Source organism: Nerophis lumbriciformis, linkage group LG04, assembly GCF_033978685.3.
Source record: "Nerophis lumbriciformis linkage group LG04, RoL_Nlum_v2.1, whole genome shotgun sequence".
Lineage (NCBI taxonomy): Eukaryota > Metazoa > Chordata > Actinopteri > Syngnathiformes > Syngnathidae > Nerophis > Nerophis lumbriciformis.
The window spans coordinates 49600001-49625000 of record NC_084551.2 but is presented as its reverse complement, the minus strand read 5'-3'; the positions used below and the strand labels follow the sequence as shown (position 1 = coordinate 49625000).

The 25000-nt window shown below is 37.0% G+C and overlaps 1 protein-coding gene across 3 annotated transcripts in view; it reads right to left on the bottom strand.

The window, feature by feature from the left end:
- Nucleotides 1-25000, bottom strand: part of rftn1b (raftlin, lipid raft linker 1b) — a 346988-nt gene that overhangs the window by 160026 nt on the left and 161962 nt on the right. For all 3 annotated transcript variants that reach the window (XM_061956676.2, XM_061956684.2, XM_061956666.2), the window contains exon 4: nucleotides 15166-15265. In XM_061956676.2, coding sequence (XP_061812660.2) covers nucleotides 15166-15265 — 100 coding nt within the window. The remainder of the gene's footprint in view (nucleotides 1-15165; nucleotides 15266-25000) is intronic.

Sequence of the window (25000 nt, the reverse complement as noted above, 5' to 3'; positions counted from 1 at the left end):
TTTCGCAATTTTATGCAAAAACAACTTTTTCTTACCTTCTGTACCTGCTGATCTTTATTTGGGATCTGCATAAGTCCTGAAAAATTGCGCGCATCCATCTTTGTGGTCGATAAGCTTCTTCTTTTTCTCTATCTTCTTGTTATGGGACATTCATCCAACATTGTTGCCATTTCTAATATAAAGTAGTGTAAAGTTCTTACTTATATCTATCAGTAAATTCGCCATGAAAGCGCTAAAACATACCGGTGTAGTGAGTATACATTATTCACCCAAGGAACTTTAGTTATTAGAGAGTTCCGGTCGGACGGTTTTTCCACGGGACACATTTCCGTCCTTGCACGCTACACCGCTACAACAAAGATGACGGGGAGAAGACGTTGCCGAAGGTGAGCCACGTGAATAAGACCGCCCACAAAACGGCGCATCCGGAAGCGACTGTCAGAAAGCGGCTTGAAGATGATCTGTAAAACATCATCTATGTAACATTTTGACCAAAGAACCACCGTTACATGTTATGTAGACCACAAGAAAGTCTTTTACATTTAGAAAAAAATAAATAAATATATGACTCCTTTAATGCGCCTTATAATCCGGTGCGCCTTATATATGAAAAAAGATCCAAAATAGACCATTCATCGGCAGTGTGGCTTGTAATCCGGTGCACCCTATGGTCTGGAAAATACGGTATTTTCATATTTATTTAAGAAACGTATTTATTATTAATTTATTTTACCACAACTTATTTTGTATGTTCTGCAGTATATTTGGCGAGTACTTATTTTTTCTAATCAGCCTGCAGTATGTTTAAAGTGTTCAATAAATAATATTTGTGATTAACACATATCATTTGACAAGGTTGTAAACTGTAAGTAGGTCAATCAAGAGTAAGATTACTAATTCAGTGTTAATATTTGAGTTGGGTGCCGAACCCCTATGTAGTGGAAATGTTGGGCCCCGAGGTCAAAAAGGTTAAGAACCCCTGTTGTCATATCCGATGTAGATTAGCATCGAGCTCGCACATTATAAAAAGTGCCACCTTATTTTCAGGCTTGTTTGCTTTGGTGGAATGGAAAATTGTGACATTATTCAGAGACTTGCTTCGGGTGCTTGTTTCCCCGCCAAGTGTTTGAGTCAGTGCTGATTCTGAAACCGTACACGAGGTCATGTAAATAGATACCGTTTGATTTTGCGTGAATCTGTACCATGTAATGCTGACTGAACTCACTCGGAACCTGTAAAGGTACCGAATTTGGTACCCCATCCTTACTCTCTTTGTCCACTACAGACGACATTGGGTAGGTGTGTCGTTTTCAGTATCTTCAAAAAGACTTGTGTGTAGCCAACATCTGGAGTGAAATTATTGCCAAAACTCCACAAACACACACAATGGTTTTGACTCACGCCAAACGACTTGCAGGTTTAAAAAAAAAAAAAAAAAAAGCTTTTTTTTTTTAAATTAAGAAAGCAATTTGCAAGTATAAAGACACTTTCTTTGGGCAGTGATATTCTACAAAGTGTGTTGATGGGTGAAATACTACTGCCAATTTTTTTGAATCGAAGATAAATGCTTTTATACTTGCAATTTATTTTTAATTAAAGAAAATTGTTTTTGTACTCTGAATAATTTTTAACTGAAGAAAACAGTGTTTAAAGTACATTAGCCAATCATTGTTTTATTTGCAGAATTTTCTTTTTCCTTGTTAATCGTTTTTTAATTGAAGAAAATAAAATTATATACTTGCGAATACATTTTTTACTTTACTTTTTTTTTTTAATGGAATAATTTTTGCTCGCAGTAAACCATTTTTTTTTACTTCCAAATTGTCCTTTACCTTGTCGTTGAATTGTAAAAAAATATTATTTTTAAATAAAGAAAATGTAATAATTTTTATGAGCAGAAAACTTTTTTTAAATTTTTTTTTACTTGCGAATCATTTCTTTACCTACAGAAAGTATTTACTATTATTTATGAACTGGTTTTTTTTACATTTAAGAAAAACGTTTTTTTTTTTACACTTGTGAATCTTTTTTTAATTAAAGAAAAACAATTCTATACTTGCGAATCCATTTTTTACTCGCTGACATTTTTTTTATACTTTTATACAGAAAACAGTTTTGTTTCAATGGGAATCATTTCTACTCGCAGAATTTTTATTTTATTTTTTTTTTTAATTTTTTATAAATTGGAATCATTTTTACTCGCAGTAAACCATTTTTTTTTTCACCTACAAATGTTTCTTTACCTTGCAGAACAGATTGTTTTACCTGTAAATTATTTTTTAATTGTTTTTTTAAATTACACTACTTGCGAATCGATTTTTAATTGCAGAAAACGTTTTTATACTTGTGAATCGTTTTTTTAATTGTAAAAAATCATTAAAAATGTAAATAAAAAACGGAATCATTTTGACAAGCAGAACATTTTTTTTGTTTAATTGCAAATCATTTCTTTACCTACAGAAAGTTTTTTTTTTACTATTTATGAAACGTTTTTTTAATTGAAGAAAACTGTTTTTATACTTGTGAATCGTTTAATTGTAAAAAAAAATATTGTTTTTAAACAAAAAAATGTAATCATTTTTATGAGCAGAAAACTTTTTTTTTTTTTTACTTGCGAATCATTTCTTTACTTACAGAAAGTATTGTTTTATTATTTGTGAACGGTTTTTTTAAATTGAAGAAAAACTTTTTTTTTACGTGTGAATCGTTTTTTAATTGAAGAAAAAAAAAAGTATATACTTCTGAATACATTTTTTACTTACTGAAAACGTTTTTTATACTTGGGAATCCTTTTTTTTAATTGTAGAAAACAGTTCTGTTTCAATGGGAATCATTTCTACTCGCAGAAAACTGTTTATTTTTATTTATTTATTTTTTTAAATTGGAATCATTTTTACTCGCAGCAAACAATTTTTTTTTCCACTTAAAAATTGTTCTTTACCTTGCAGAACATAGATTGTTTTACTTGTGAATTGTTTGATAGTTTTTTTAAATTACACAACTTGCGACTCAATTTTTAATTTTAGAAAACTTTTTTATACTTGTGAATCGTTTAATTGTAAAAAAAAATATTGTTTTTAAACAAAAAAAGGTCATTTTTATGAGCAGAAAACTTTTTTTTTTTTTTTACTTGCGAATAATTTCTTTACCTACAGAAAGTATTTTTTTCTATTATTTGTGAACCGTTTTTTTACATTTAAGAAAATAGTTGTTTTTTTACTTGTGAATAGTTTTTTAATTGAAAATGTTTTTCTACAATACATTTTACTTGCAAAACATTTTATTTTTATTTGTAAACCATTTTTTAATTGAAGAAAATAGTTGTTTTTTTTACCTTCTAATTGTTGGGCGTGATTATACACATTTTTGTGTGTTTGCAGAGTTTTGGCAGTAATTTCCCTTGTACCAAAACCACTTCCAACTATTCCTTAAACACACAATGTCTACTCTTGATAACACAAAAAAGGTATAAATATATATATATATATATATATATATATATACATATATTTTTTTTTTTTTTTTTTTTTTTTTTTTTTTTAAACATGCTGGTTCGATCTCATCAGATGAAAAAGCATTCACGACTGGAAATCCCAGGATGATTTCTTCTCAGCACAACCAGAGTTGTGTATTTTTTTTTTCCTCCTTTGAAATAACACTTGTCCCTTACAGAGGACGAAACGTGCATTGCTGGGTCTCAGGAGGTTTGAAGTCATCGCCAACGCAAGAGTTGGATCCAAAATGGAGCATTTTTTAACATCGTGATGCTCAATCTCGACAACAAGTTGCATGTCGCTTCATCTCGCTCCATTAATTTGATACACACACACACACACACACACACACACACACACACACACACACACACACACACACACACACACACACACACACACACACACACACACACACACACACACACACACACACACACACACACACACACACACACACACACACACACACACACACACAGTCAACTGGCATTTTATGAGGCCGAAGTGATGCTAGCACAGAGACTGATTGAGCTATTCGCTGTCAAATAATGTTAATGACATCATTCCCAGCACAACAGCCTCCCGCCCCCTCTACCTCCATCTCCAGCGTCCGTGATGGAAGAGAATAAAAATCAAATTGCAGGTTATTCACTATGAAATTAAATTGTGGAAGCAAAAAAAACAACAACAAAAAACAACAGTCAAATGGTTTCCCAACGTTATTGCTTCCACGGCACACTGCTTCTTCCAATACGTCCAAATGGAATCGCTCAGATAAAAGGTTGTTTTTCATTCAAAGCTAATGCAGGCAGGCGGGTGGCAGGAGAGGGGAGGGGAGGGCGAGAGGGGGGGCCGCAAAGATGAATGGATGGGGTGATCGCTCCGGCACATTTGGATGACTGAATTCATTTTCAATAACGCTATCATCATTAGCATCATCTTATTAAATGTCCTGTTTGGCCAAATAGAACACACACATTGTGACAATAATAACACCCACACACACACACACGTTCTTGTATTTCTTACCTTCTTGAGACCTCCGAAAAATCTCTTTAGGACCAGCCTTTCTAGATATATGAAGATTTGTATTTACATTAATAATATATACAAACTATGTACATATAAAAAAGCTTGTTGTGAACAATGAGTTGGAATTTCACAATTTCACAAGAAAAATTTAGAATGTTGGCAGGATTATAATAAAAGTCGTCATTTTACTCGACGCAAGTCAAAATGTTACAAGATAAACTGAACATTTGTGCAATATTGTGATAATAGTTGGAATGTTACTCAATAACAGTCGCAATTTTTACTACAACAGCTTAACATTTTGGCAATTTTATGAAAAAAGTCGTAATTTTACTCGACAAAAGTCACAATTTTAAAAGAAAACTTTAAAATGTTGGCAATATTATAATAATGGGAATTTCTCTTGGCAAAATTATGACAAAATTCATAATTTTACTTTAAAAAATGTCACTATTTTAAAAGAAAAAAATAGGCAATATTGTGATAAGTCAGAATTTTATATGACAAATGTCACCATTTTGAAGTAAAAAGTATTAATTTTGCATGAAAAAGTAATAATTTTATGAGAAAATATTACAATATTACAGAAACACAAAGAATATGAATTTTTTTTCCCAAATTCAAAAGAAAAAAGTCGACATATTGTGAGAAAAAGACTACTTTTAGTTAATTTTAAAACATTTTTGTTTGTAATTGGTTTTTAATCTTCATTATTTACATTATGTCTCCATATACATATTTATTTTATTAGTTTTATTAATTTTGGCCAAAGGGGGCGTATTTCAATTTCTTACACGCACTTGTAATTTTGATTATGTTGACTTTTAAAACCGACACAATCATTTTGAAAAAATCCCGCCTTTTTGGGACCACCCTCATTTTGATAGATTTCACCACCAGGGGTGAAAATGAGACATTCTCTATTAGATGCAATGGTACTTTTCCTTGTTGATGTCTCAAGAAGGGTAGAAATACAAGAAAACGCACACGCACACACACGTTTTTGTATTTTGTACCTTCTTGAGACCTCCGAAAAATGCCTACCTCTTTAGAACCAGCCTTTCTTGATATATGAAGATTTGTATTTACATTAATAATATATACAAACTATGTACATATAAAAAAGCTTGTTGTGAACAATGAGTTGGAATTTCACAATTTCACAAGAAAAATTTAGAATGTTGGCAGGATTATAATAAAAGTCGTCATTTTACTCGACGCAAGTCAAAATGTTACAAGATAAACTGAACATTTGTGCAATATTATGATAAAAGTTGGAATTTTACACAGTCGCAATTTTTCCAAAAAAAGCTTAACAATTTGGCAATTTTATGAAAAGAGTCATTTTACTCGACAAAAGTCACAATTTTATAACTGTAAAATGTTGGCAATATTATAATAATAATGGGAATTTCACTTGGCAAAATTATGACAAAATTCATAAATTTACTTTAAAAAATGTCACTATTTTACAAGGACAACCAACAAATTGGCAATATTGTGATAAAGGTAAGAATTTTATGACAAATGTCACCATTTTGCAGTAAAAAGTAATCATTTTGCGTGGAAAAAGTAATAATTTTATGAGAAAATACTGAAATATTACAGAAACAGAAAGAATATGAGAAATTGTTCCCAAATGTATAAGAAAAAGTCGACACATTGAGAGAAAAAGACTGCATTTAGTTAATTTGTAATTTTTTTTTGTTTGTAATTGGTTTTTAATCTTCATTATTTACTTCAAGTTATTACAGTATGTCTCTATATACATATGTATTTGATTTGTTTTATTAATTTTGGCCAAAGGGGGCGCATTTTCATTTTCTTACACACTGTGGCATTTACACACAATTCCTACCAAAATAGCACAGATTCTAGTTATGCTTGTAAATTCTCATGAAGTCTGCCATGAGTCAGTGTTGTCGAAGGAAAAAGTTAACACGTCTGTGAAATCGACACACCTCTCTGTGACTAAAATGTACATATTACATGTTATTATGAATGGTAATACATCACATATATACTTACAGCGTATGTTTACGTTTTTGGATGTTTTTTTAAAGCGCTTTATAGGCGGAAGAGAGCGGCTCTCATTGGTTCCATTGTAGCTGACTTCTCCTAATGTTTATTTACGATTTAGAGTGCATGAAAAAAAGAAAAACACATGTGATCTGGTCAGACATAATGATTGTGAATGATGGACAAAATTCCCCCCAAAAAGTGCAGTTCCCCTTTAAAGTGACAACAAATGGAGGGACACAATTTACTTTTTAATAGGGGTGTCAAAAGATGTGATTTTCAAGTGAAGTGAAGTGAAGGGAATTATATTTATATAGCGCTTTTCTCTAGTGACTCAAAGCACTTTACACCGTGAAACCCAATATCTAAGTTACATTTAAACCAGTGTGGGTGGCACTGGGAGCAGGTGGGTCAAAAAGTGTCTTGCCTAAGGACACAACGGCAGTGACTAGGATAAGAAGTAAGAAGTACAAACCCAGTTTCCATATGAGTTGGGAAATTGTGTTAGATGTAAATATAAATGGAATACAATGATTTTCAAATCATGTTGAACCCATATTTAGTTGAATATGCTACAAAGACAACATATTCGATGTACAAACTGATAAACATTTTTTTTTTTGCAAATAATCATTAACTTTAGAATTTGATGCCAGCAACACGTGACAAAGAAGTTGGGAAAGGTGGCAATAAATACTGATAAAGTTGAGGAATGCTCATCAAACACTTATTTGGAACATCCCACAGGTGTGCAGGCTAATTGGGAACAGGTGGGTGCCATGATTGGGTATAAAAGTACATTCCATGAAATGCTCAGTCATTCAAAAACAAGGATGGGGCGAGGGTCACCACTTTGTCAACAAATGCGTGAGCAAATTGTCGAACAGTTTAAGAAAAACCTTTCTCAACCAGCTATTGCAAGGAATTTAGGGATTTCACCATCTACGGTCCGTAATATCATCAAAGGGTTCAGAGAATCTGGAGAAATCACTGCACATAAGCAGCTAAGCCCGTGACCTTCAATCCCTCAGGCTGTACTGCATCAACAAGCAACATCAGTGTGTAAAGGATATCACCACATAGGCTCAGGAACACTTCAGAAACCCACTGTCAGTAACTACAGTTGGTCGCTACATCTGTAAGTGCAAGTTAAAACTTTCAAGGCGAAAACCGTTTATCAACAACACCCAGAAACGCCGTCGGCTTCGCTGGGCCTGAGCTCATCTAAAATGGACTGATACAAAGTGGAAAAATGTTCTGTGGTCTGACGAGTCCACATTTCAAATTGTTTTTGGAAACTGGACGTCGTGTCCTCCGGACCAACGAGGAAAAAAAACATCCGGATTGTTATAGGCGCAAAGTTGAAAAGCCAGCATCTGTGATGGTATAGGGGTGTATTAGTGCCCAAGACATGGATAACTTACACATCTGTGAAGGTGCCATTGATGCTGAAAGGTACATACAGGTTTTGGAGCAACATATGTTGCCATCCAAGCAACGTTACCATGGACGCCCCTGCTTATTTCAGCAAGACAATGCCAAGCCATGTGTTACATCAACGTGGCTTCATAGTAAAAGAATGTGGGTACTAGACTGGCCTGCCTGTAGTCCAGACCTGTCTCCCATTGAAAATGTGTGGCGCATTATGAAGCCTAAAATAGCACAACGGAGACCCCCGGACTGTTGAACAACTTAAGCTGTACATCAAGCAAGAATGGGAAAGAATTCCACCTGAGAAGCTTAAAAAATGTGTCTCCTCAGTTCCCAAACGTTTACTGAGTGTTGTTAAAAGGAAAGGCCATGTAACACAGTGGTGAACATGCCCTTTCCCAACTACTTTGGCACGTGTTGCAGCCATGAAATTCTAAGTTAATTATTATTTGCAAAAAATAAATAAAGTTTATGAGTTTGAACATCAAATATCTTGTCTTTGTAGTGCATTCAGTTGAATATGGGTTGAAAAGGATTTGCAAATCATTGTATTCCGTTTATATTTACATCCAACACAATTTCCCAACTCATATGGAAACGGGGGTTTGTAGTAAGAAATAATAGTTTGTTGTTCATAAAAAGGATTCGGACTGCTTTTGTAACTACGAACATGACATCGGTTTGTACAATAAGTACACATGTAGTTTTGCAACAAGTAAACATATATTTCTACAATAAGTACACATCTAGTTTTACAATAAGTACACACATATTTGTACAATAAGTACACATTAACCACGTCTGGTGATTGACTTTCGCCATTTAATTTCCTTGTCGAGAGCGAAGCCACTTTTGCTCAACTGAAGCTAAATAGAGCATTATTCCAATTGTTAGACCGCTTTATTTTTTATTGATTGTGTTTTTTGGGGACTGCGTGGCGCAGTTGGGGGAGTGGCCGTGCCGGCGGCCTGGGGGCTCCTGGTTCGGTCCCCGCCTTCTACCGGCCTGGTCACGTCCGTTGTGTCCTTGAGCAAGACAGTTCACCCTTGCTCCTGATGGTGGTTAGGGCCTTGCATGGCAGCTCCCGCCATCAGTGTGTGAATGGGTGAATGTGGAAATAGTGTCAAAGCGCTAAGAGTACCTTGAAGGTAGAAAAGCGCTATACAAGTATAACCCATTTACCATTACCATTTAGGATGGCCGAAGCGGGGATCGAACCTGGAACCCTCACGTTGCTGGCACGGCCACTCTACCAACCGAGCTACACCGCCCATATATTTTCAGATTAATTGCAATTTTTAATTGTAACAATTCTTAGTTGATTTAAAAAATTTAAAAAAAGAAGAAAAATCAATGTTTTCTTTTTTTTTGTTTTTTTTATGGAGGAACGTAGTTAATTAAACAAGAACTGGCACCCAATATTATGAAATATCTATTTTGTAGTTTTCAATCAAAATTCGATTCTGAATCGAATCGTCACCCACAATAATCGAATAAAAAGCAGCCCTCCTTTTTATAGGCTTCTTTTTAGGTACTTGTTAGAATAATTGTTTGTAAATTATCACAAAAACTTTGTGTTACATTGAGGGCCTGGTGAGAAGCAAAAGCTGTCTTTGGAACCTACCAAGAGTAAGGTTTGTAAAACTCCACTGTGTAGGGGGGGAAGCAAAATGAAGGTGTTCTGTGTTCTTTCATGTATGGTAATCAACAGTAAGATATTGCTCTAACCCAAGGACTTCAAAGCGGTGAGAAGACATGATCTGCCCAATTTCCAGACGACCTCTTTTTGAACCTCCTTTTTGAACTGGTTTACGAACATCTTTTTGAACTATTTTATGGACCTCTTTTTGAACTATTTTACGACCTCTTCTTTTGAACTGTTCGGTAACTAAAGGCAACGCTGTTTACGACCCACTTCCCTCTGGAAGTGGAAGCTGTGGTCGGAGAAAGTCAAATAAAGAAGGAGAAGTACAATCTTTTGCCAGAGCGTAGCTGAGATATTGTGCAAAGGGTACAGTGTACAGACGACTCTCCTCAATATTGAGTCCAAATTGAATTCTGTCTTTGTTTAATTCTTTGCCTCTTGTCTTGTTTAATAGAGGTCATCAGTGTTTGAACCTGACAGTACTAACTACATGTTTGGCGCTCACCTTGGAGAATCTTTTCAAGGAAACCTGCTGGTGTCGGTGCAGCGAGAGCCGCCGCCGCCATGATTGCTCACAAAGTCAAGGTGATATTATTCATGATGTTTCCGTCCCGATGCGCCTTGAACAGATGCACGCCACGCGCCGCCTCGGGTTGCACCATTCCCCCCCCCCCCCGCGGCGTAAACATTGTCTGTGGAAAGGTGCGGGGAAGGTGAGGCGAGACGTCGGCGCCGCGGGTCAAGCACTTTGCATCGCTCGGTTTCCCCTTCATTAGCGCACAGATGGGTAGAGCGTCATCCCGCCAGCAACGATTTTAATTCCGACTCCAAACCGCATTTCCTTCCCCGGGAAAAGTTATTAAGGCGGCGGCGGCGGTAGGAGGCGTCTGAAGGTCAAGATGGAAGCGAGGGAGAGGATAATGACGGAAAGCAAAAAGTATAACGATGGCGACGGAAAGACCGTACGTGTGCGGCGTGGCCGCCGCCTCGACTTCCACTCAGCGAATTGAGAGAAAAGCAGCGGTAATGAGGTCCGGCAGGACCAGCGCGCCGTGACTCGGGCTGCTAGGTACCAACAGTTCACACAGGATTTCTTTCGGATTCAAAACATGACGAGACGAGTCGCTTGCAAAAGAAATATCTCTGGATTTAACCTTAAAAAAATGGCAACTCAGTCGCCAGGATTTTAACACAAATAATGTACAGCGTTTTTTTGCACCGATTGCTGTACATTAAAAAAAAACAAACAAAAAAAAAAACTACCACTTTTGTTTTTATGGCAAAATTCGAGCAAGTGAGCTGTCAGTTTTTTGTTTTTTTTACTGTAAAATCACGGTACTGTTGTCCCGATACCATCCATCTTATCAGAGGTTGGGTCGCGGGGGCAGCAGCCTAAGCATGGAAGCCCAGACTTCCCTCTCCCCAGCCACTTCGTCCAGCTCCTCCCGGGGGATCCCGAGGCGTTCCCAGGGCAGCTGGGAGACATAGTCTTCCCAACGTGTCCTGGGTCTTCCCCGTGGCCTCCTACCGGTCGGACGTGCCCGAAACACCTCCCTAGGGAGGCGTTCGGGTGGCATCCTGACCAGATGCCCGAACCACCTCATCTGGCTCCTCACCCTATCTCTAAGGGAGAGACCCGCCACCCGGTGGAGGAAGCTCATTTTGGTCGCTTGTACCCGTGATCTTGTCCTTTCGGTCATAACCCAAAGCTCATGACCAAAGGTGAGGATGGGAACGTAGATCGACCGGTAAATTGAGAGCTTTGCCTTCCGGCTCAGCTCCTTCTTCACCACAACGGATCGATACAGCAGGAGTCTTGTTCACGAGTGTCCCGATACCAATATTTTGATACCGGTACTGGTACGTCAAGGGACGCATTTTCTGAGTTTATAAACATAATGTATATTTTTTTAAACGAAAGAAGATGTGATGCTAAAAAATATCAATGTAATCATAGTTGTATCGACTAGATACGCTCCTGTACTTGGTATCATTACAGTGGATGTTAGGTGTAGATCCACCAATGGCGTTTGTTTACATTTTGACGCCGGTGAGCTACGGTGTGTAGTGAAGCCCATCCATCCATCCATCCATCCATCCATTTTCTACCGCTTGTCCCTTTTTTGGGGTCGCGGGGGGGTGCTGGAGCCTATCTCAGCTACAATCGGGCGGAAGGCGGGGTACACCCTGGACAAGTCGCCACCTTATCGCAGGGCCAACACAGAGACAGACAACATTCACACACTAGGGCCCATTTAGTGTTGTCAATCAACCTATCCCCAGGTGCATGTCTTTGGAGGTGGGAGGAAGCCGGAGTACCCGGTGGGGAACCCACGCAGTCACGGGGAGAACATGCAAACTCCACACAGAAACATCCCGAGCGCAGGATCGAACGCAGGACCTTTGTATTGTGAGGCAGACGCACTAACCCCTCTATCACCGTGCTGCCCACACACATGAAATAATTCACTTTAAAATTATTTTGGGGGAAAATGTTGCATATTTCAAGTTTTTGCCTTCAAAAACAGGGTTTTCTTTTATGACTTTATATCGACAGATGGACCTGAAATTGATCTAGAGATTTAAATGTAAAAACTGGTACTGGTACGTCCAGGGACGTATTTTCTGAGTTTATAAACATAATGTAAATTTTTCAAAACCAAAGATGTGATGCTAAAAAACATCAATGTAATCATAGTAGTATCGACTAGATACGCTCCTGTACTTGGTATCATTACAGTGGATGTTAGGTGTGGATCCACCAATGGTGTTTGTTTACATTTTGACGGCAGTGAGCTACGGTGTGTAGTGAAGCATGTTTAGCTATTCCTAGTCCTGCAGGGATGATACTTGTAAGAAACTTACTTTATTTGTCGCCATGGAGGCGAGGATTAGTGATTTGGAAGTAGCTACAACGCTGCAGACTAGGTAGCCATGTCTTAAAGCACCTCTTCCTGAGGGCGTTTCAGTGTTATAACTTCACCTTTATTGTTAGTTTTGAAGTCAAAATGCGTCCGTTCTCCCTTTTCTGTCTACACACTGTGTCTGCTTGTAAGTACTCGCTGATTGTGCGCTGCCGAACATGCTCCTCTGCTTGTAAACCAGCAATGACACGACGTGATGACGATGGGGGGATGGGAGGTTGGGGGACCAGTACTTTTTAGAGGCAGTATAGTACCGAATATGACTCATTAGTATTGCGGTACTATACTAATACCAGTATACTGTACAACCCTATACCACCGTTTTTTTTACGGTAAAATTCCGGCGAGTGAGTTGCCATTTTTTGGGGGGGTGGGGGGGGGGGGGGTTTCTTTAACCATATAATGTATAGTGTTTGTTTTTTTACACCGAATTACTGTAAATTGTAAAATGGTAACACTTTTTTTTACTGTAAAATTCTGGTGACTAAGCTGCCAAATGTCTCCATTAAATCTACAGTGGTTTTTACACCCTATTACTGTAAATTAAAAAGTGGTACCATTTTTGTTTTTTAAGTAAAATTCTGGCAACAGAATTTTTACCGTTTTTTTTTTTTTTACACTGCACTATTGTAAATACAAAAATCTTACTACTTTTATTTTACGGTAAACTTCGAGCAAGTGAGCTGCCAATTTTTTTTTTTTTAAATGTTTACCGTATAATTTATGGTGTTTTTTTACACCAAATTACTGTAAATAGTAAAATGGTAGCACTTTATTTTTACGGTAAAATTTTGGTGACTGAGCTGCCATCTTTTTACCAACAGTGATTTTTACACCCAATTACTGTAAATTTAAAAGTAGCACCATTTTTGTTTTTTAAGTGAAATTCTGGCCACTGAACTACCATCTTTTTACCGTAAAATCTACTTTTGTTTTTACACTGCATTATTGTAAATGGAAAAATGATACTACTTTTATTTTACGGTAAACTTCTGGCAAGTGAGCTGACAGTTTTTTTGTTTTTTTACCGTAAAATTTATGGTGGTTTTTTTTCACCAAATTACTGTAAATAGTAAAATGGTAGCACTTTTTTTTACGGTAAAATTCTGGTGACCGAGCTGCCTTTTTTTTTTTTTTTACCTACAGTGGTTTTTACACCCAATTACTGTAAATTAAAAAGTGCTACAACTTCCGTAAAATATACGGAAAAATTATTTATGGAAAAATTATACTACTTTTATTTTATGGTAAACTTCTGGCGAGTGAGCTGCCAGTTTTTTTTTACCGTAAAAATTATGGTAAAAGTTAGCCAGGCTACCAGAAAGTTAAACAGGATACACAGAAGTTAACCAGGATACCAGGAAGTAAACCAGGGTACACAGGCATTAACAAGAATACCAAGAAGTTTGCCAGGATATTAGGAAGTTAGTTAGGCTACCAGGAAGTTAATATGATTGCTCAGAAGTTAACCAGGATATCAAAAGATTAAGCAGAATACCAGGAAGTTAGCCAGACTAGCAGGATGTTTACCGAGAAAATAACCAGAATACCAGGAAGTTAGTCAGACTATAGTAGGATGCTTACCAGGAAGTTAACCAGGATAAATGAACCGTGCTACCTGGAAGTTAGCCATGATACCAGGATACTTGGTAAACTTCCTGCGAGTCTGGCTAACTTCCTGGTATTCTGCTTAATCTTTTGGTATCCTGGTTAACTTCCTAGCAATCGTATTAACTTCCTGGTAGCCTAGCTAACTTTCTAGTGTCCTGGCGAACTTCCTGGTATTCTTGCTAATGCCTGTGTACCGTGGTATACTTCCTGATATACTTGTTAACTTCTGTGTATCCTGTTTAACTTTCTTGTATCCCGGTATCATGGCTAAGTTCCAGCTAGCATTGTTAACTTTGTGATAACTTGGCTAACTTACTAGTATTCTGTTTATTTTCCTGGTATTACGGTTATTTTCTTGGTAAACGTCCTGCAGGTTTGGCTTAATCTTTTGTTATCCTGGTTAACTTCCGAGCAATCGTATCAACTTCCTGGTAGCCGAGCTAACTTCCTAGTATCCTGGCAAACGTCTTGGTATTCTTGTTAATGCCTGTGTACCCTGGTTAGCTTCCTGGTATCCTGGCTATCTTTCTGGTAGCCCGGCTAACTTGCTTGTATCCTGGTATCATGGCTAATTTCCAGGTAGCATTGTTAATTTTGTGGTAACTTGGCTAACTTACTAGTATCCGGTTTATTTTCCTGGTATCCTGGTCAACTTGCTGGTATACTTGTTAACTCCTGGGTATCCTGGTTCACTTCCTGGTTGCCCAGCTTTCTTTGTGGTATCCCGGCTAACTTCCTGATATCCTGTTTATTTACCCTAGCAGTCTGGCTAACTTTCTGTTAATTTGGTTACCTTCCTGGCAGCCTACCTAACTTCCCTTTTGGGGAGTTTGTCTGGGTTTTGACATTTGCATCATAGTTTTTCCCACCTTTCAGTTTTAATGTGATTGTAGCTTCGTATTTTTGCAGCATTTTCCTGTTGCATTTGTTTATGGTGTCCAATCCTTTTAATGTGTGTGTTATGAAATGATGACATCTCTAATGAAAAAAAAATTTTTTCTCTTACCTTCTTGACGTAGCCCTGGATGAGCTCGGGGGTGGGCACCTGCTGGGCGGCCAGGCACTGCTCCAGCTGCAGTTTACACGGGCGGTGTGCGGGCTGCTTCCTGTAGAAAGTTTTCACAGTCCTCATTTTTCAGCCGTTTTTCGTATGAACACACAAAACAAAGACTTCCACTTAAATAGTCCTAATTAACGACACAAAACAGGAGCGGGGAACAGAGGCTCAGAGGCGGAAGTAAAGTCGCAGCAATGAAACACCAAAAACTAAAGTGTCACCAAAATAAAGGCACAGGACAGGAAGTAAGCATTGAACACAGGAAGACACTACCCTTGATGGCTAACTTGCTTTGAAATGATAACTCAATCTTTGGGGCACTGCTATTTAACTTTGATGTACCCTGGCTAACTTCTTAGTAGCATGGTTAACTCCGTGGTAACCAGACTAAATTCCTGGTAGCCAGACTATGTTCCTGGTAACCTGGCTAACTTTCAGGTAATCTGGTAAACTTCCGGGTAACCTGACTAACTTCCTAGTAGTTTAGCTAACTTCCTGCTAGTCTGCTAATTTCCTGTTATTCTTGTTAACGTTGATGTAACCTGGCTAACTTCCTAGTAGCATAGTTAACTCTGTGGTAGCATGGCTAAATTCCTGGTAACCAGACTAAGTTCCTACTAACCTGACTAACACCCTGTTAACGTGACTAACTTTTCTGGTATTCTGGTAAACTTCCTGGTAGCCTAGCTAACTTCCTGTTTTTTTGTTAACTTCTGTGTATCGTGGCTAACTTCCTAGTAACCTGACTAAATTCCTCGTAGTTTAGCTAACTTCCTGCTAGTCTGCTAATTTCCTGTTATTCTTGTTAACGTTGATGTAACCTGGCTAACTTCCTAGTAGCATGGTTAACTCTGTGGTAGCATGGCTAACTTCCTGGTAACCAGACTAAGTTCCTAGTAACCTGACAAACGCCCTGCTAACCTGACTAACGTTTCTGGTATTCTGGTAAACTTCCTGGTAGCCTAGCTAACTTCCTGGTAGTCCGCTAACTTCCTGTTTTTTTGTTAACTTCTGTGTATCCTGGCTAATTTCCTAGTAACCTGACTTAATTCCTGGTAGTTTAGCTAACTTCCTGCTAGTCTGCTAATTTCCTGTTATTCTTGTTAACTTTGATGTACCCTGGCTAACTTCCTAGTAGCATGGTTAACTCTGTGATAGCATGGCTAACTTCCTGGTAACCAGACTAAGTTCCTAGTAACCTGACTAACGCCCTGCTAACCTGACTAATGTTTCTGGTATTCTGGTAAACTTCCTGGTAGTCCGCGTACGTCCTGATTTTTTTGTTAACTTCTGTGTATCCTGGCTAATTTCCTAGTAACCTGACTAAATTCCTGGTAGTTTAGCTAACTTCCTGCTAGTCTGCTAATTTCCTGTTATTCTTGTTAACTTTGATGTACCCTGGCTAACTTCCTAGTAGCATGGTTAGCTCTGTGATAGCATGGCTAACTTCCTGGTAACCAGACTAAGTTCCTAGTAACCTGACTAACGCCCTGCTAACCTGACTAATGTTTCTGGTATTCTGGTAAACTTCCTGGTAGTCCGCGTACGTCCTGATTTTTTTGTTAACTTCTGTGTATCCTGGCTAATTTCCTAGTAACCTGACTAAATTCCTGGTAGTTTAGCTAACTTCCTGCTAGTCTGCTAAGTTCCTGTTATTCTTGTTAACTTTGATGTACCCTGGCTAACTTCCTAGTAGCATGGCTAACTTCCTGGTAACCAGACTAAGTTCCTAGTAACTTGACTAACACCCTGCTAACCTGACTAACTTTTCTGGTATTCTGGTAAACTTCCTGGTAGCCTAGCTAACTTCCTGGTAGTCCGCTAACTTCCTGTTTTTTTTGTTAACTTCTGTGTATACTGGCCAACTTCCTAGTTACCTGACCCAATTCTTGGTAGTTGAGCTAACTTCCTGCTAGTCTGCTAATTTCCTGTTATTCTTGTTAACTTTGATGTACCCTGGCTAACTTCCTAGTAGCATGGCTAACTTCCTCGTAACCAGACTAAGTTCCTAGTAACCTGACTAACGCCCTGCTAACCTGACTATCTTTTCTGGTATTCTGGTAAACTTCCTGGTGGCCTAGCTAACTTCCTGGTAGTCCGCTAACTTCCTGTTTTTTTGTTAACTTCTGTGTATCCTGGCTAACTTCCTAGTAACCTAACTAAATTCCAGGTAGTTTAGCTAACTTCCTGCTCGTCTGCTAATTTCCTGTTATTCTTGTTAACTTTGATGTACCCTGGCTAACTTCCTCGTAGCATGGTTAACTCTGTGGTAGCATGGCTAACTTCCTGGTAACCCGACTAAATTCCTAGTAACCTGACTAACGTCAGGACCATCAAAATGTTCCAGTTACAATTTTTATACAATAAAATACATTGCGTGAATTAAATCGTTTTATCAAGAATCGATTTTTGAATGGAAACGTGAGGTGCCTAAAGATTCCCGCCTCTTATAATAATAATAATAATAATAATAATATTATATTAGGTGCATATTAAAGTTTGATGCATGCCATCACTTCTGTCAAGATGGAAACAATGAACACATTTAAGTACACATTTTATTTCCCACCTTTCCCAGGCCGTTTAAAATGAAGTGGCCTTGTGTCACTGACTTTGTACTGTCAAAAATGGGCATGTCAAGGCTTTGTATTCATGATTCACTCATGTGATCTGATGCAGACATGCCGAGTGCACCAGGCTGCGTCGGTGGTGTGATTGCCGCCCTGTGGGACGCCGCCACATCCACACAGGCAAACAACTTGGAGATGATCACACGTGAAGGGAAATGCACGCGCGCCACCTCAAGCAAGAAATTTGATGCAAATCGTCCCGTCCTCCAACACCTTGAGTGTGTTTGGGCATGCAGGCAGGTTCTATTTATATGAAGAGCTTCCATGTCTTCTCCCCTGCTGGCCCTCAGGAGGAGGAGGAGTGCGTCGCTGCTTCCATCTCTGTTCATCCTGTTGACACGCGCCCTTTTCCTCACTCTGTGTGTGTGTGTGTGTGTGTGTGTGTGTGTGTGTGTGTGTGTGTGTGTGTGTGTGTGTGTGTGTGTGTGTGTGTGTGTGTGTGTGTGTGTGTGTGTGCGCGCGCGTGTGTGTGTGTGTGTGTGTGTGTGTGTCTTGTATTCCTACCCTTCTTGAGACATCACCAAGGAAAAGTAGCTTCCACATGAGGTTAGGACATAAATCATGGTCCCAATACGGAAAAGCATTGCATCTAATAGAGAGCCAAATACTAGAGTCCGTGAACATTGCTCCAAAGTCAGGATTTTTGGTTGATTTAATGTGCATACAAAAGTAAACATTGGCATGTGCAAAGGCAGCAATATATGATAAAACAAGACGGCAGCTAAAGAAGGACTTCCCTATTCATCCCCGAAAAAACCCGCCAGGTGAACAGCTGATTTTACGACTTCCGGTGTTGACGTAAGACAACCCGTGTTCTATATGTGACCATAGGATGAACAAATACACTACGCTACTAAGACTATAGTGGCCATTAACAGTTAGCTTCTACAGTAAAATTATGACTTTTGTCATAATTTTGCCAAGTAAAATTCAGATTATTATTATAATATTGCCAACATTTTAAAGTTTTCTTATAAAATTGTGACTTTTGTTGAGTAAAATGATGACTATTTTCATAAAAATGCCAACATTTTAAGATTTTCTTGTGAAATTGCGACAACTTTTATCAAAATGTGTGTTTGTGTGTGTGTGTGTGTGTGTGTGTGTGTGTGTGTGTGTGTGTGTGTGTGTGTGTGTGTGTGTGTGTGTGTGTGTGTGTGTGTGTGTGTGTCTGTCTGTCTGTGTGTGTGTCTGTCTGTGTGTGTGTTCTTGCATTTCTACCCTTCTTGAGACATCAACAAGGAAAAGTACCTTGCATATGAGGAGGTGTGAACGAGTTAGGACATAAATGATAGTCCCAATACAGAAAACCATTGCATCTAATAGAGAATGTCTCATTTGCACCCCTGGTGGTGAAATCTATGAAAATGAGGGTGGTCCCAAAAAGGAGGGATTTTTCAAATTGACTGTGTGTCGGTTTTAAAAGTGCTCCCCTTCTGGCCAACATATGAAATAACAAGTGTGTGTAAGAAACTTAAATGCGCCCCCTTTGGCCAAAATTAATAAAACAAATCAAATAAATATCTATATAGAGACATACTGTAATAACTTGAAGTAAATAATGAAGATTAAAAACAAATTACAAACAAAAAAATAAAAATAAAAAATAACTTAAGGCAGTCTTTTTCTCACAATATATTGATTTTTTTCTAATAAAATTGGGAACAATTTCTCATGTTCTCTCTGTTTCCGTAATATTTTCTCGTAAAATTATTACTTTTTTATGTAAAATTAGTACTGTTTAATGCCAAATGGTGACATTTGTCATATAAAATTCTGACTTTTATCACAATATTGCTAATTTTTTTTGTTCTAGTAAAATAGTGAATTTTTTTTGAGTAAAATTATGACATTCGTCATAGTTTTGCCAAGTAAAATTCCGAATATTGTTATAATATTGCCAAAATGTTAAAGTTTTCTCATAAAATTGTGACTTTTGTCGAGAAATAGTCATACAAAATGCCAATATTTTAAGCTTTTCTCGTGAAATTGCGACTGTTATTGAGTAAAATTCCAACTTTTATCATAATATTGCACAAATGTTCAGTTTTTCTTGTAACATTTTGACTTGCGTTGAGTAAAATGACGACTTTTATCATAATACTGCCAAAATTCTAAGTTTTTCTTGTGAAATTGTGACCTTTTTCTTGTGAAATTCCAACTAATTTTTCACAACAAGCTTTTTTATATTTGCATAGTATGTATATATTATAAATGTTGTAAATACACATCTTTATATATCTAGAAAGGCTGGTCCTAAAGAGGTAGGCATTTTTCAGAGGTCTCAAGAAGGTAACAAATACAAGAATGTGTGTGTTTGTATGTAAGTGCTTGTATTTCTACCCTTCTTGAGACATCAACAAGGAAAAGCAGCTTCCAGATGAGGAGGTGTGAACAAGTTAGGACATAAATCATGGTCCCAATACAGAAAACCAATGCATCTAATAGAGAATGTCTCATTTGCACCCCTGGTGGTGAAATCTATCAAAATGAGGGTGGTCCCAAAAAGGAGGGATTTTTCAAATTGACTGTGTGTCGGTTTTAAAAGTGCTCCCCCTCTGGCCAACATATGCAATAACAAGTGTGTGTAAGAAATTGAAATGCGCCCCCTTTGGCCAAAATGAATAAAACAAATAAAATACATATGTATATACAGACATACTGTAATAACTTGAAGTAAATAATGAAGATTAAAAACAAATTACAAACAAAAAATAAAAAATAACTAAAGGCAGTCTTTTTCTCACAATGTATCGATTTTTTTCTTATAAAATTGGGAACAATTTTTCATGTTCTTTGTTTCCGTAATATTGCAATATTTTCTTGTAAAATTATTACTTTTTGTATGTAAAATTATTACTTTTTAATGCCAAATGGTGACATTTGTCATATAAAATTCTGACTTTTATCACAATATTTCATAATTTTTTGGAGTAAAATTATGACATTTGTCATAGTTTTGCCAAGTAAAATTCCAAATATTGTTATAATATTGCCAAAATGTTAAAGTTTTCTCTTATAAAATGCCAATATTTTAAGCTTTTCTCGTGAAATTACGACTGTTATTGAGTAAAATTCCAACTTTTATCATAATATTGCACAAATGTTCCGTTTTTCTTGTAACATTTTGACTTGCGTTGAGTAAAATGACGACTTTTATCATAATACTGCCAAAATTCCAAGTTTTTCTTATGAAATTGTGACCTTTTTCTTGTGAAATTCCAACTCATTTTTCACAACAAGCTTTTTTATATTTGCATAGTACGGATATATTATTAATTTTGTAAATACACATCTTTATATATCTAGAAAGGCTGGTCTTAAAGAGGTAGGCATTTTTCAGAAGCCTAAAGAAGGTAACAAATACAAGAATGTGTGTATGTGTGTGTGTGTGTGTGTGTGTGTGTGTGTGTGTGTGTGTGTGTGTGTGTGTGTGTGTGTGTGTAAGTTATTGTATTTCTACCCTTCTTGAGACATCAACTCCTGGTGATGAAATCTATCAAAACGAGGGTGGTCCTAAATGGGAGGGATTTTTCAAATTGACTGTGTGTTGGTTTTAAAAGTGCTCCCCCTCCGGTCAACATATGAAATAACAAGTGTGTGTAAGAAATTGAAATGCGCACCCTTTGGCCAAAATTAATAAAACAAATCAAATAAATATGTATATAGAGACATACTGTAGTAACTTGAAGTAAATAATGAAAATTAAAAACAAATTACAAACAAAAAATAAAAATAACTAAAGACAGTCTTTTTCTCACATTATATGGATTTTTTTATTATAAAATTGGGAACAATTTCTCATATTCTTTCTGTTTCTGTAATATTGCAATATTTTCTCGTAAAATTATTAATTTTTTATGTAAAATTAGTACTTTTTAATGCCAAATATTGACATTTGTTACATAAAATTCTGACGTTTATCACAATGTTGCCAATTTTTTTTGTCCTAGTAAAATAGTTTAAAAAAATTTTAGTAAAATTATGACATTCGTCATAGTTTTGCCAAGTAAAATTCAAAATATTGTAATAATATTGACAAAATGTTAAAGTTTTCTCATAAAATTGTGACTTTTGTCGAGAAATAGTCATACAAAATGCCAATATTTTAAGCTTCTCTTGTGAAATTACGACTGTTATTGAGTAAAATTCCAACTTTTATCATAATATTGCACAAATGTTCAGTTTTTCTTGTAACATTTTGACTTGCGTTGAGTAAAATGACGACTTTTATTATAATACTGCCAACATTCTAAGTTTTTCTTGTGAAATTGTGACCTTTTTCTTGTGAAATTCCATTTTTCACAACAAGCTTTTCTATTTGCATAGTATGTATATATTATTAATGTTGTAAATACACATCTTTATATATCTAGAAAGGCTGGTCCTAAAGAGGGAGGCATTTTCGGAGGTCTCAAGAAGATAACAAATACAAGAATGTGTGTGTTTGTGTGTAAGTTCTTGTATTTCTACCCTTCTTGAGACATCAACATGGAAAAGTACCTTGCATATGAGGAGGTGTGAACAAGTTAGGACATAAATGATAGTCCCAATACAGAAAACCATTGCATCTAATAGAGAATGTCTCATTTGCACCCCTGGTGGTGAAATCTATCAAAATGAGGGTGGTCCCAAAAAGGAGGGATTTTTCAAATTGACTGTGTGTCGGTTTTAAAAGTGCTCCCCTTCTGGCCAACATATGAAATAACAAGTGTGGGTAAGAAATTTAAATGCGCCCCCTTTGGCCAAAATTAATAAAACAAATCAAATAAATATGTATATAGAGACATACTGTAACAAGAAAGTAAATAATGAAGATTAAAAACCAATTACAAACAACAAATAAAAAAATAAAGGCAGTCTAGTCTTTTCTTATAAAATTGGAACAATTTCTCATGTTCTTTCTGTTTCTGTAATATTGCAATATTTTCTCGTAAAATTATTACTTTTTTATGTAAAATTAGTACTTTTTAATGCCAAATAGTGACATTTGTTACATAAAATTCTGACTTTTATCACAATATTGCCAATTTTTTTGTCCTAGTAAAATAATAAAAACAAAATTGAGTAAAATTATGACATTCGTCATAGTTTTGCCAAGTAAAATTTTGAATATTGTTATAATATTGCCAAAATGTTAAAGTTTTCTCATAAAATTGTGACTTTTGTCGAGAAATAGTCATACAAAATGCCAATATTTAAAGCTTTTCTCGTGAAATTGCGACTGTTATTGAGTAAAATTACAACTTTTATCATAATATTGCACACATGTTCCGTTTTTCTTTTAACATTTTGACTTGCGTTGAGTAAAATGACGACTTTTATTATAATACTGCCAACATTCTAAGTTTTTCTTGTGAAATTGTGACCTTTTTCTTGTGAAATTCCAACTCATTTTTCACAACAAGCTTTTTTATATGTGCATAGTATGTATATATTATTAATGTTGTAAATACACATCTTTATATATCTAGAAAGGGTGGTCCTAAAGAGGTAGGCATTTTTCGGAGGTCTCAAGAAGGTAACAAATACAAGAATGTGCGTGTGTGTGTGTGTGTGTGTGTGTGTGTGTGTGTGTGTGTGTGTGTGTGTGTGTGTGTGTGTGTGTGTGTGTGTGTGTGTGTGTGTGTGTGTGTGTGTGTGTCTCCTGGCTTGAACATGGACACCTGGTGTGCAGCAGCCTGCATGAGAGCTTCTGCTAGTGTCTCATCTCATGAAGAGATGCTGACACTTGCTGACTTTCATCACTTCTTCTCACCGGTGATGTGCGATACCACTGATGTCATTCCCCGATTTAACTCCGGCCGGTATCGGCGATGTCGATACTTTGTGCAAATATACCTCGTGTGTCTAGTAAAGTTTCCAAAGTAGTGTATTTCAAGTATTGCTGAAATAATTGAGGGCGTTATTACGCACTGAATGTGTTATTTTATTGATATTTGAGCGGCCGTGCCAGCAACTTGAGGGTTCCAGGTTCGATCCTCGCTAACCTGGCTAACTTTCAGGTAATCTGGTAAACTTTCAGGTAACCTGACTAACTTCCTGGTAGTTTAGCTAACTTCCTAGCTAACTTCCTGCTCGTCTGCTAATTTCCTGTTATTCTTGTTAACTTTGATGTACCTTGGCTAACTTCCTAGTAGCATGGTTAACTCTGTGGTAGCATGGCTAACTTCCTGGTAACCAGACTAAGTTCCTGGTAACCTGGCTAACTTCCTGCTGACCGGACTAACATCCTGGTAGTTTAGCTAACTTCCTGCTAGTCTGCTAATTTCCTGGTATTTTTGTTAACTTAGATGTACCCTGGCTAACTTCCTAGTAGCATGGTTAACTCTGTGGTAGCATGGTTAACTTCCTGGTAACCAGACTAAGTTCCTGGTAACCTGGCTAACTTTCAGGTACACTGACTAACTTTCTGGTACCCTGGTTAACATCCTGGTATACTTGTTAACTTCTGGGTATCGTGGTTAACTTCCTGGTTGCCCGGCTAACTTCCTGGTATCCTGGATAACTTCCTGGTTGTCCGGCTTACTTCCTGGTATCCTGGTTAACGTCCTGGTATCCTGGTTAACTTCCTGGTATACTTGTTAACTTCTGGGTATCTTGGTTAACTTCCTGGTTGCCCGGCTTATTTCCTGGTATCCTGGTTAACTTCCTGGTATCCTGGTTAACTTCATGGTATACCTGTTAACTTCTGGGTATCCTGGTTAACTTCCTGGTTGCCTGGCTTACTTCCTGGTATCATGGCTAACTTCCTGATATCCTGTTTATTTTCCCAGTAGTCTGGCTAACTTTGTGGTAGTTTGGTTAACTTCCTGGCAGCCGAGCTAACTTCCGATTCGGGGAGTTTGTTTGGGTTTTGACATTTGCAGCATTGTTTTTTTTTTTTGTTCTTTAATTTTTCCGCCTTTCAGTTTAATTGTGATTTTAGCTTCTTATTTTTGCAGCATTTTCCTGTTGCGTTTGTTTCATGGTGCTTGTGTGTTCCTGGTTGTTGCATCATTTCTGTGTTTGGAGCACATTTGCTCAGCTCGAATATATCATCGTATAAATCCATTAAATCGTTTTCTTTACCGCTTTAAGCTTCCCAAGAACACGTCACAGAGTTGTTGTTTTTTTTTTTTTTTTTTTTTTTTATGCCAGCGCTAAAAAAGCCA